This window comes from Mauremys reevesii, linkage group 24 (genome assembly GCF_016161935.1).
Source record: "Mauremys reevesii isolate NIE-2019 linkage group 24, ASM1616193v1, whole genome shotgun sequence".
NCBI classification, from domain to species: Eukaryota; Metazoa; Chordata; order Testudines; family Geoemydidae; genus Mauremys; species Mauremys reevesii.
The window spans coordinates 21,654,346-21,665,792 of NC_052646.1; the positions used below are offsets into that span (position 1 = coordinate 21,654,346).

An 11,447-nucleotide genomic window follows, 5' to 3' on the forward strand; every position below is an offset into this window, starting at 1 on the left:
GGGGAGGGGGGATTTCGGGTGGGGGCGCGTCGAGGGGGGATCCTGGGGAGGACGTGGGAGCCCGGGAGGGGGATTTTGGAGGAATCTCGGGGGCGGTGCCTTGGGGGGGACCGGGGATCCCGGGGAGGGGGGATTTGGGGGGGGGCCCTGCCAGCCGAGGGCAGCAGTAACCCCCCCTCTCTCCCCGCAGTGCATGAGCCCCACCTACCTGCCCATGCGGTGCCTGGCAGGGCTGTGCGGGCGGGTGCTGAGCGGGACCGAGAGCTGCGCCCCCCCCTGCGCCCGCGCCCTGCAATGCGCCCGCTGCACCCGCCAGCCCCGCTGCGGCTGGTGCGGCCGCCCCGGCGAGAACGGCCACGGGCGCTGCCTGGAGGGGGGGCTGGGCGGGCCCCGGCACGGTAGGTATTGGAGGGACGCATTACCCACAATGCCACACTCCATGGGGGGGGATTTACCCACTATGCCTTGCTGTCCAGGCGGGGTGACTATACCCACGATGCCTCACTCCGTGGGAGGATTTACCCACAATGCCTCGCTCTGCAGGACTGTTACCCATCATGCAGTAGCTGCCTGGGGCGGTTCCCATAATTCCTCTCTCACTGCAAGAGCTTTGTCTGCTCTTACCCATGATGCTTTGCTTCATGGGGGTGGCCCCAGGGGCTCTCCCCGGGGCTGGGAGGTGTTTTACCCACAATGCCCCTCTCCCCAAGGCTGGGGGGGTGATTTACCCACAATGCCCCTCTCCCCAGGGCTGGGGGGGGGTGATTTACCCACAATGCTGCTCTCCCCAGGGCGGTGGGTGTTTTACCCACAATGCTGCTCTCCCTGGGGCAGGGGGGTGTCTTTTACCCACAATGCCACTCTCCCCGGGGCTGGGGGGTGTCTTTTACCCACAATGCCGCTCTCCCCGGGGCTGGGGGGTGTCTTTTACCCACAATGCCCCTCTCCCCGGGGCTGGGGGGGGATGATTTACCCACAATGCCCCTCTCCCCGGGGCTGGGGGGGATGATTTACCCACAAGGCCCCTCTCCCCGGGGCTGGGGGGGGTTTTTACCCACAAGGCCCCTCTCCCCGGGGCTGGGGGTGATTTACCCACAATGCCGCTCTCCCCAGGGCTGGCGCAGGCCTGCGGGCCGGGGGCCACCTGGTCCTTCCTGTCGTGCCCCCCGGAGAACGAGTGTCTGAACGGGCACCACGACTGCAACGAGACGCAGACCTGCCACGACCGGCCCCACGGCTACGAGTGCGCCTGCAAGGCCGGCTACACCCTGCACACGTGAGCCCGGGGGGCCTGGGGGGGGGGCCCCGGGGGCGGGGGGGCATGGGGCAGGGTGTGTGTGTGGGGCTGAGACCCTGTGGGGAGGGTACCTGGGCCAGGGGGGTGTGGGGTAGGGGCCCCAGGGGGGTAGGCTGCCTGGGGCGGGGGGGCACATGGGCAGGCAAGGGCTGTAGGCAGCTCGAGATCCCCCCCCCCCGGTGCTGCTCTGGGCCAGCCCCCCGGCCGGGCGCGTGACCCCCGGCCGGGCGCGTGACCCCTCCCGGCCGGGCGGCGGCGGGCGCGTGACCCCCTCTCCCCGCAGCGCCTCGGGGCTGTGCCGGCCGGTCTGCCAGCAGGGCTGTGTGAACGGGACGTGCGTGGAGCCCAACCGGTGCCGCTGCCACTTCGGCTACGTGGGCGAGAACTGCTCGGTGGAGTGTCGGTGCAACCGGCACAGCGACTGCGCCGGCGTCGGGGCGCGGGACCAGTGCCTGGAGTGCGCCAACCACACCATGGTGAGGGGGGGCAGTGCCTGGAGTGCGCCAACCACACCATGGTGAGGGGGGGCGGTGCCTGGAGTGCGCCAACCACACCATGGTGAGGGGGGGCGGTGCCCGGAGTGCGCCAACCACACCATGGTGAGGGGGGGGGAACCAGTGCCTGGAGTGCTCCAACCACACCATGGTGGGGGGGGGGGGTGGTGCCTGGAGTGCACCAACCACACCATGGTGAGGGGGGCATGGAGGGGTCTCTGGTCGCCCTGTGTGGTGGTGGGTGGTGACTGGGGGATTATGGGTTTCTGTGCGTGGGGAGGCTCTGGGGTCACTCCGTGTGGGTCGGGGGGACAGGGGGTCGCTCTTCATTGGGGGGTGAAGGAGGGTCCCGGGGGGGTCTCTGACATCCCAGGCTGAGCCAGCAGCTGCATTCCCTGCAGGGGTTGGGATCGTGGGGGCAGGGCTCTGTGGGGTTTAACCCCCCTCTCCCGGCAGGGGGCGCACTGTGGGGGATCGTGGGGGGCAGGGCTCTGTGGGGTTTAACCCCTCCCGGCAGGGGCGCAGTGTGGGGATCGGGGGCAGGGCTCTGTGGGGTTTAACCCCCCTCTCCCGGCAGGGGGCGCACTGTGGGGGATCGTGGGGGGCAGGGCTCTGTGGGGTTTAACCCCCCTCTCCCGGCAGGGGGCGCACTGTGGGGGATCGTGGGGGGCAGGGCTCTGTGGGGTTTAACCCCCCTCTCCCGGCAGGGGGCGCACTGTGAGAAGTGCCGGCCGCTCTTCGTGGGCTCGGCGCTGAATGGGGGGACCTGCCGGCCCTGCCGCGTGTTCTGCCGCGGGAACAGCGACGTCTGCATCTCCCGCGAGGAGCTGGCGGCCGCCCGGCGAGACCCTGCCCGCTTCCCGCTGGAGCCTTCCCTGGTGAGCCGGGCCCCTGGGCGGGGTGTCCCCGCCTCGCCCCTATTCCCGCAGATCCCCTGCCGGGCCCCAGGGCGGGGCCGGGTCCCCTTGTCTTCCCCAGCTGGGCCCCTGGATGGGGAGGGGCCGGGTCTCCGTCTTTCCCCCCACGTCCCCCTATCCCCCTCCGGGCCCCAGGGCGGGGAGGGGCGGGGCCAGGTCCCCTTGTCTTCCCCAGTTGGGCCCCGGGGCAGGGAGGGTGGGGCCGGGTTCCCCATCTCACCTGTCTCCGCAGGTCCCCAGCTGGGTGGCCGAGGGGCCGGCCGAGGACGTGGCCGTCTGCGTGAGCTGCCAGAACAACAGCTTTGGGGAGAAGTGTGAGAACTGCCTGCACGGCTACTTCCTGCTGGAGGGCAGGTGCACCCGGTACGGAGCCGGGGGGCCGGGGGGAGGCGGGTGCGCCCGGTACGGAGCCAGGGGCCGGGGAGGCAGGTGCACCGGTGCGGGCCGGGGGAGGCGGGTGCGCCTGCACGGAGCCAGGGGCCGGGAGGCGGGTGCCCCCGGTACAGAGCCAGGGGGCCGGGGGGAGGCGGGTGCGCCCGGTACGGGGCCGGGGAAGCGGGTGCACCTGCACGGAGCCAGGGGCCGGAGGCGGTGCCCCGGTACAGAGCCAGGGGCCGGGAGGCGGGTGCGCCTGCACGGGCCGGGGAGGCGGGTGCGCCCGGAGCCGGGAGGCGGTGCGCCTGCACGGAGTCGGGGCCGGGAGGCGGGTGCGCTGCACGGGCCGGGGAGGCGGGTGCCGCTGTTACCCGCCCACCCTTGGGCACCCCCTCACCCCATTCCTAGGGCTCAGGCGTCGCCCTGGGGGTCTGTTCCCAGTGAAAGAGCCGCACACAGTAATATCCGAATCTCTATTTATGACCAGTCGCCCGCTGCACACGCCCTGCTCCCCAGTCCCACTCAGGGGAACGTTCCCTGCTGGCCCGCCAGGATTGGGTCCGTCGGGGGGCTCCGGTCTCGGCCCGGTGCTGAGGTCGGGCGGCTCTGCTGGGGCCTGGTGCTGGTTCTGTTTGGAGCCCAGTTATAGTGAATACTAGAGTATTACTGAGCAATCGTCCAACATCCCCTGACCGCCGAGCCCGGCACCGTCACGGAGGTAACCCTTGCCGAGCCCCAGGCAGAGCACGGGGCAGTGGGGACCGTAAACGCAATACGACAGTGCAGGTTTCACACCCTCGCCAGCCAGACGCCATCGAACTCGTCTCTAACCCCCTGGCGCTCGGCTTCTGCTGGGAGCTGTGGGGACAGGGGCCTGACGTCCGGCGCCGGCGCCCCCCGAGCTGTCGCAGGTTTTCCCGCACCGGTGTCCGTCGGCTCAGCCTGGCGCCCTGGTGTCGCTCCCAGCGCCGGTATCAGGGGCCCCACCGAGCCCCCGCTCTGCCTTGGCAAAGTGTGTTCGCGGGTTTCTGTCAATGGCTCGTCGGGTCGTCAGGTGTTACGCGTGGACAGTTCGAGTAGCCGGGACTCCTGTGTGGGGCGGGGAGCGTCTCCCCATCCCAGGGCATGGCTCAGTCACCGGGGTTCCTGTGCGCCGGCCGGCACCCTCCCCTTGAGTTGTCTGAAGTGCCTGGGGGAGGGGCGCGGGCCAGGCCGGGGGAGAACAGGCAGACGGGCAGACAGGGACAGAGCGAGACCCCTCCCCGGCAGCCTCCGGCGCTACCAGCTCACCTGGGGGAGTTCAGCATCGCACGTGCCAGCACAACCGAAGCTCCGTTTCTACCGGGGCAGTGACTGGCTCTGTGGCCCCCCTCGCACTGCTCGGTAAGGGGGAGCCGAGGGCCGGGCCCCTTATACCGGCGCTAGGGGAGAGGAGGAACCTCCGGCAGCTCGGGGGGCGCCTGCGCGGGCAGGGACGGGGGACGCGCAGGTCACGAGAGGCAGGGAACCGGGTTTGTCACAGTTTAGAGGGAACATGAGGCTTCCTGGCCCGTGGCTGGGGGGCCGGGCAGGAACTGGGGGGCAGCCCAGAGGTCCGGGGAGCCCAGGCCGGGGCCGGTGCTGGCTCCTGTCCCCGTCCGTCTCCTGGCGGCCGGGTGAGCCCCTCGGGAGCAGCTGATCTGCCGCCTGCCCGGCCCTCGGCTCCGCGCTGATCTCGTCCGGCTCCGTGGGGCTCTCCCCGGCTTTCCCCTTTTCCCAAAGCCTGGGGCGCCCCCAGCCGGACCCCGCCTGGGGTTTGCTCCCGCAGCCCTCGTGGGGGGCGGGGGTGGGGCCGGACCCCGCACGCTCTGACCCCCCCCCCCGCCCCCCAGGTGCCAGTGTAACGGCCACGCGGACACGTGTAACGAGCTGGACGGGACGGGCTGCCCCTGCCAGAACAACACGGAGACGGGCCCCTGCCAGAACAGCGCCCAGGCTGACAAGAGGGACTGCTACAAGTACCAGGTGGGGGCGGGGCCGGGGAGGGGCGGGGCCGGCCTGGTCTGTTACAAGTACCAGGTGGGGCGGGGCTGGGGAGGCGGGACGGGGCTGTTGCAAGTACCAGGTGGGGCGGGGCCGGGGCCGGGGAGGGGCAGGGGCCAGCCCAGGCTGCTACAAGTACCAGGTGGGGGCGGGGCTTGGGACAGGGGCGGGGCCAGTCAGGGCTGCTACAAGTACCCTGGGGCAGGGGTGGGGATGAGGCAAGGGGGAGGGGGTGCTCAGAGGGAGCCGGGTAGTGGGCTGGGCTGAGCCAGTGGGGGAGGGTGTTCAGAAGGAGCCCGGTGGGGCAGGGACGGCTACAGCTGGGGAGGGGGCTCAGAGAGAGCCCTGTGGGGTGGGGCTGTGGTTGGGGGCGCTCAGAGAGAGACCTGGGGGCTGGGCTGAGCCAGCGGGGTGGGGCGCTCAGAGGGAGCCCTGTGGGGCAGGGGTGGGGGCTGGGCTGAGCCGGCGGGGTGGGGCTCAGAGGAGCCCTGTGGGGCAGGCTGGGGGCTGGGCTGAGCCAGCGGGGTGGGGGGCTCTGAGGGAGCCCCGTGGGGCAGGCTGGGGGGCTGGGCTGAGCCGGCGGGGGTGGGGGGCTCAGAGGGAGCCCCGTGGGGCAGGCTGGGGGGCTGGGCTGAGCCGGCGGGGTGGGGGCACTCGGCGGGGGGCCGCTCTCACTGACCCCCTTCCCCCCCAGTGCGCCAAGTGCCGGGACTCGTTCCACGGGGCGCCGGTCGGGGGGCTCCAGTGCTACCGGCTCATCTCGGTGGAGCAGGAGTTCTGCTTCGACCCCACCTCGCAGAGCAACTGCTTCCACCAGCCCAACCTGCAGCACCTGGCGCGCGGCCGCACCGTGCTCTTCGGGGTGCAGCCCAAGTTCACCAACGTCGACATCCGCATCACCGTGGACGTCACCTTCGGCGCCGTCGACCTCTTCGTCTCGCCCGCCTACGACACCTTCGCGGTGGAGGTGGACCGGGCCACGGGGGTGCACGCCGTGCGGGTGCTGCCGCCGGGCGGGGCCGAGGGGGGGCCCAACGGCACGGCCCCCCCCCGGCTGCGGGAGGAGCGCCCCCGCGGGCTCATCACCTACCTGACGGTGCGGGAGCCGCAGGCCGTGCTGGTGGTGCGAGGCGTGCGAGACCGGGTGGTGGTGACCTACCCGCACGAGCGGCACGCACTCAAGTCGAGCCGCTTCTACCTGCTGCTGCTGGGGGTGGGCGGCGGCGGCCGGAACGGCAGCAACGGCAACGGCGGCGCCTCGCAGGGGCTGCTCTTCTTCCGGCAGGACCAGGCCCACATCGACCTCTTCGTCTTCTTCTCCGTCTTCTTCTCCTGCTTCTTCCTCTTCCTCTCGGCCTGCGTCCTGCTCTGGAAGGCCAAGCAGTGCCTGGACCTGCGGCACGAGCAGCACCGCCAGCTGCAGGAGATGACCAAGATGGCCAGTCGCCCCTTCGCCAAGGTCACCGTCTGCTTCGAGCCGGAGCCCCCGGCCGCCGACCGGCTCTTCCTGCCGGCCCGGCCCCCCAGGCCGCCCGCGCCCCCGGCCCGGCTCAAGCCCTACCCCGAGGCCCCCTACGGGCCCCACCTGCGCCGCTCCGAGCCCTTCCTGGCCCAGCTGCTGGGCTGCGCCTGCCCCAGCCCCGGCTTCCGCGTGGGCCCCGTCACGCTGGAGCCCACGGACGACGGCCTGGCCGGCGTGGCCACCGTGCTGCTGCAGCTGCCGGGCGGCAGCCAGGCCCCCAACCGCTCCTGCCTGGGCTCCGCCCTGGTGACCCTGCGCCACAACCTGCAGGACTATTGTGGGGGCGGCAGCCACGGGGCCGGCGGCGTCCGGAAGGGGCTGCTGAGCCACGACAACCTCACCAGCATGTCGCTGTGACCCCCCCCACACTGGCCTGTCGCCGGGATCGGCCAGGAGCCCCCCCCACCCGCCAGCATCTCGCTGGGAACGGCCAGAACGCGCGCCCCCCCCCAAGCCTCGTGACCCGCCAGAACCCCACACCTGGCCATCGTGGGCACCACAGGGATTGGGCCATGAATCTCCCCCCCCACCGGCATGTTGCTGTGAGCTGCCAGGGGGGCTGCACCTGGGGGTCAGGCCACAGACACTGCCCCCATTCCCCCCCCCCCCCCCCAGCGTGGACGCCAGGCCTGGGGCCGGGCAGCCTGTGGACAGACTCCTGTGGCCATTGAGTTGCAGCAGCTGCCTGGAGCTGGCTGGGGGCACCTGGACCCCCCCGCCCCCCCATGAATGGGGGACTGTGTCCACCCTGCTCTGACACCCCCCCCGGCTCCAGGGGGCTGGGGGGGCCTGGGGGCGTTTGCTCCTGCAGGGTCTGTGCTCAGTTAATTCCTGTATTGAAGGGGGAAGGAGCCTCCCCAGGGTGGGGAATAAAGTGAGGAGCTGGTGCTGCCTGGCCCCCGTCTGTGTGTGTGTGTGTGGGGGGGGTAGATGGGGGGATTGTGCTGCTGGGCCCCTGCCCCACCCCAGAGGGGCTGCGTCTCTGTGTCAGGGTCCCCCCTGCTGGGCGTGGGGCCGGGTGTGTGTAATGGCTGAGCTAGGGATTGCGCCGCACTCTGGGGGTGTGCGGGGGGGGGAGGGAGTGGATGCCCCCCCTGGAAAGTCAGGGGCTCTGGCACATGCAGCTGAGGCCCCAGCTGGGTCTGGATTCTTGGCCGGCTGCTGGGGGAGGGGTGGCTCCCAGGCCAGCTGGCCGGGGGCAGGAACCGGAGGGGTCAGTGAGGGTGGGTCCCAGCACCCCCCAGCACAAACACAAGAAGCCAGCGTGAAAAGGCAAAACTTTATACGAATAAAGTTTTGATGCTATTTCCCTGCCCTGAGGACCAGGCAGGAGCTGGGGGGGGAGGTGCCCCTGGTACGGGGGGTGAATAGAGACACCAAGGTCACAAGAGGGATTCAGCCTGGGGCTGCTACCCCTCCCCCATCCCACTGACCACCAGAGAACCCAGGTGTCCTGGCCCCCCACCCCATCTTTTGGATCCCAGAAAATTTGGGGGTCATAAGAATGAATATTCTCTCCCCCCTCCCAAGCAAATGGTTTGGGCTGAGAGGGTCACCCGCAGCAGAGAATGGTCTAGTCGGCTCCTGGGCAGACCCCCTTCCCCTCAGGAGGGATTGGTCAGGCCCATTAGACTTGCTTCCCCCCCTCCGAGGGAATGGAACAGTCCGTGGTATCGCTGTGGCTGTGCCAAGCACTTGTGAGCCCCCGCGGCTCGGTCTGTGGCTCCTCCCCAGGGCGGCCAGTGGCCCCGCGGCTCAGTCCATGGGTCCGTGGCCCCTCCCCAGGGCGGCCGGTGGCCCCGCGGCTCAGTCCGAGGGCAGCGGCTCAGTCGCAGGCCCCGGCGAGCTCCTCGCTCTCCTCGTGGCTGTTCTGCAGGGTGCTCTTGCCGTGCAGCTCCTTGAGGTGGCGCCGCAGGCCCGGCTTGTGGGTGAAGTGCACGGCGCAGTAGTTGCAGCGGTGCGGCTTGCGGCCGCTGTGCAGGTTGAGGTGGTCCTGCAGGGTGGCGTTCTGCGTGAAGCACTTGCGGCACACGGGGCACTGGAAGGGCTTGAAGCCGGTGTGGACGCGCAGGTGCCGGGTCAGGTTGCTCTTCTGGGAGAAGACCTTGGCGCAGCGCAGGCAGAGGAAGAGCTTGTGCTCCCGCACGTGGCTCACGAAGCCGCCCAGCTGGGGGAAGAGGCCGTCGCAGCGCGGGCACCGGTAGGGCCGCTCCAGCTCCGGCGCCTTCCTGTCCTTCCGGGCCGGCTCCAGGTGCCGGCGGCGCAGGGGGCAGCCCCGCCATGGCCCCCCCGGCTGGGCGGGGGCTGGGGGGCAGGGGAAGGGCCCCCCCGGCGCCGCCTGGTCCTCGTAGCAGCCCTGCAGGTAGCTGCGGGTGAGCTCCACGGCCGAGTTGAGCAGGGGCAGGGAGATCTCAGGGGACGAGGAGCTGCTGCGGGAGCGGCAGGCCAGGAAATCCCCGGCCCCCTCCTGCTGCCGCGCGGGCAGGGGGCTGGGGGAGGCCCCCTCCTCCTCCCCCTCCTGCCCCGGGCCCGGCGCCGCCTCGGCCTTGGGCACCAGGTAGCGGGAGACGGCCTGGGTGCAGCGCTCCACCACGTGGCCCATCTGCAGGAAGGAGGCGGCCGTCAGGTAGTTGACCAGCTCGGGCAGCGGCACCTCGAGGCAGCCGGTGTAGCAGGAGAGCAGCAGCTGGCGGCCGATCTCGGGGCTCTGCAGCAGCGAGACGGAGACCTCGGGCGAGTCGCTGAGCAGGAACTGGTCCCGCAGGAAGGGGGAGCAGGCGGCGAAGACCACGCGGTGCCCCGGCACCCGCAGCTCGTTCACCTGCACCGTCACGTCGCAGAACCGCCGCTGCGCCCGCAGCTGGTCCATGCGCCGCAGCACCCCGTCCCCGTAGCCGGGGAAGCGGAAGTGCAGCCGCTCGCAGGCCGGGGCCATCCTGGCACAGCTGGGGAGAGACGGGGGTCAGACGCCCCCCAGCACAGAGCGGGGGGGGGGGCTGGTTATTTTGGGGGATGAGTGGGCCGGGTTTTATGGCTTGGGTGGGGGAGGGGCCAGTTATTATGGGCTGGGGGAAGGGTCTGGTTGCGCTGGGGGGAGGGGCCAGGTATTATGGAGTGGGGATGGGAGTTGTGGTGGGTGGGGGCAGGGTGTTATGGGGAGGGTGCTGCTGGGGGAGGCGGGGTAGTGGGGTGGGGGCAGGGTATTGTGGGCGGGTGGGGGAGCGGCCAGGTGTTACGGGGGAGGGTGCTGTGGGGAGGGGCGGGGTGTTGTTGCGGGTGGGGAGGGGCAGGGTGGGTAGTGAGGTGGGGAGGGAGTTGGGGTGGGGTGTTGCTGCTGGGGAGGGAGGGTAGTGGGGTGGGGAGGGGTGTTGTTGCGGGTGGGGAGGGGCAGGGTGCTGTGGGGGAGGGGCGGGGTAGTGGGGTGGAGGCAGGGTATTGTGGGGCGGGTGGGAGCGGCCGGGTGTTACGGGAGGGTGCTGTGCGGGAGGGGCGGGGTGTTGTTGCGGGTGGGGAGGGGCAGGGTGGGTAGTGGGGTGGGGAGGGAGTTGTGGGGTGGGGTGTTGTGGGGTGGGGTGTTGCTGCTGGGGAGGGGAGGGTAGTGGGGTGGGGAGGGGCGGGGTTGTTGTTGCAGGTGGGTGGTGGGGTGGGGAGGGGCGGGGTGTTGTTGCGGGTGGGAGTGGGGTGGGGAGGGAGTTGGGGTGGGGTGTTGCTGCTGGGGAGGGAGGGTAGTGGGGTGGGGAAGGGCGGGGTGTTGTTGCGGGTGGGGAGGGGCAGGGTGCTGTGGGGAGGGGCGGGGTAGTGGGGTGGGGAGGGGCGGGAGTGTTGTTGCGGGTGGGTAGTGGGGTGGGGGAGGGGCGGGGGGTGTTGTTGCGGGTGGGTAGTGGGGTGGGGGAGGGGCGGCGCTCCAGATTCCCCGTGTCTCAGCCCCGCGCTCACCCTGCGAGCCCCGCCCCTCCGTGTAATTCCCGACCCGCCTTTACGCCATTTGCGTAGTCACAGTCAGTCGCGGCGGCGGCCACTGGTCCACGCCCGCGTATTTCGCGCTACGCCGTTTGCGCAGCGGCCTGGCTGTTCTACGCAACGTGCGCAGCCGCCCCCGCACCTGGTCACGTGGCGCCCACTGGCGGCAGCGCCCGGCGCCCCTTGCGCAAAGTCGGCGCTTGCTTACGGTGTTTGCGCAGCGCCTTTCCTAACAGCTATTCCCGAACAAGGTTTACGCGCTTGACGTAGCGCACCGCGCTTCTCCCCGGCGGTACTACGTACTTTGCGTAACCCTGCCCCAGTGCCACCGCGTCCCCGCCCTCACCTGGGCGCCTCCTGTCCCGGCTCCGGGGCCGCCTCGGCCTCGCCCCGCCCCGCGGGCCCCGCGCGCCGCTCACCAGCCCCGCCCGGCCGCCGCGCGCCGCCCCGCCATCTTGTCCCGTCTGCGGCCGCCGGCCGGGACTTCTTCCCGGATCCCTCCGCCGAGCCCCGCGCCGCGCAACGGCTGCGCGCGCTGAGACGGCGGAAGGGTCCCTGCGCGGGGAGAAGAAATAGTCCCCTCCCATCCCCCCACCCCGCAACCCGCTTCGCCCAAGCTCTGCCCTGGCCGGAGGGAGGCTCAGTCTGGTCCATGTCAAACCGCCTTTTATTTACACACCTGAGGGTCGGGGACGGGGGTCCCTGGAGCCCCCCGGAGGGAGCCCCCCCAACCCTCCCTTTGGTTCACAGCAGCAGCAGGCGGGGGGGGGTGAGGAGCCTGGGGGGGCTCCCCCCACTGGACCCAGGGAAAGGAGGGGGGCAGAGCGCTCCCCCCACTGCACCCAGGGAAAGGAGGGGGG

General features: G+C 71.2%; 2 protein-coding genes across 4 annotated transcripts in view; one reads left to right on the forward strand and one right to left on the reverse strand.

Annotated features, from left to right (window-relative positions):
• The window catches only part of MEGF8 (multiple EGF like domains 8), a 51,423-nt gene extending 44,379 nt beyond the window's left edge, over positions 1-7,044 (forward strand). Inside the window, 7 exon segments of the mRNA XM_039512749.1 lie at positions 191-398; positions 1,114-1,276; positions 1,581-1,773; positions 2,499-2,669; positions 2,941-3,071; positions 4,955-5,087; positions 5,800-7,044. Coding sequence (XP_039368683.1) covers positions 191-398; positions 1,114-1,276; positions 1,581-1,773; positions 2,499-2,669; positions 2,941-3,071; positions 4,955-5,087; positions 5,800-6,984 — 2,184 coding nt within the window. The 3' untranslated portion in view covers positions 6,985-7,044.
• An 848-nt stretch (positions 7,045-7,892) lies between these two features.
• On the reverse strand, positions 7,893-11,378 carry LOC120390256 (zinc finger and BTB domain-containing protein 26-like). 3 transcript variants are annotated; one of them, XM_039512750.1, is made up of 2 exons: positions 10,934-11,378; positions 7,893-9,572 (listed from the first exon to the last, which is right to left on the reverse strand). In XM_039512750.1, the coding sequence occupies exons 1-2, from the start codon at positions 11,239-11,241 to the stop codon at positions 8,453-8,455; spliced, it is 1,428 nt and encodes a 475-aa protein (XP_039368684.1). In that variant the 5' UTR covers positions 11,242-11,378; the 3' UTR covers positions 7,893-8,452. The 3 variants fall into 3 exon arrangements, with proteins under 3 accessions (XP_039368684.1, XP_039368685.1, XP_039368686.1); XM_039512751.1 differs by lacking the exon at positions 10,934-11,378 and adding an exon at positions 10,564-10,922; XM_039512752.1 differs by lacking the exon at positions 10,934-11,378 and adding an exon at positions 10,891-10,901.
• Between the last annotated feature and the right edge of the window lie 69 nt (positions 11,379-11,447).

What these genes read in the sequence shown, in the direction of transcription:
- LOC120390256 (XM_039512750.1), bottom strand. Translation starts at nt 11,241, where the DNA reads ATGGACCAGACTGAGCCTCCCTCCGGCCAGGGCAGAGCTTGGGCGAAG. An exon ending in CCGGGACAGGAGGCGCCCAG is followed by an intron (nt 9,573 to 10,933) that starts GTGAGGGCGGGG and finishes GTCTCTCCCCAG; the next exon opens with CTGTGCCAGGATGGCCCCGG.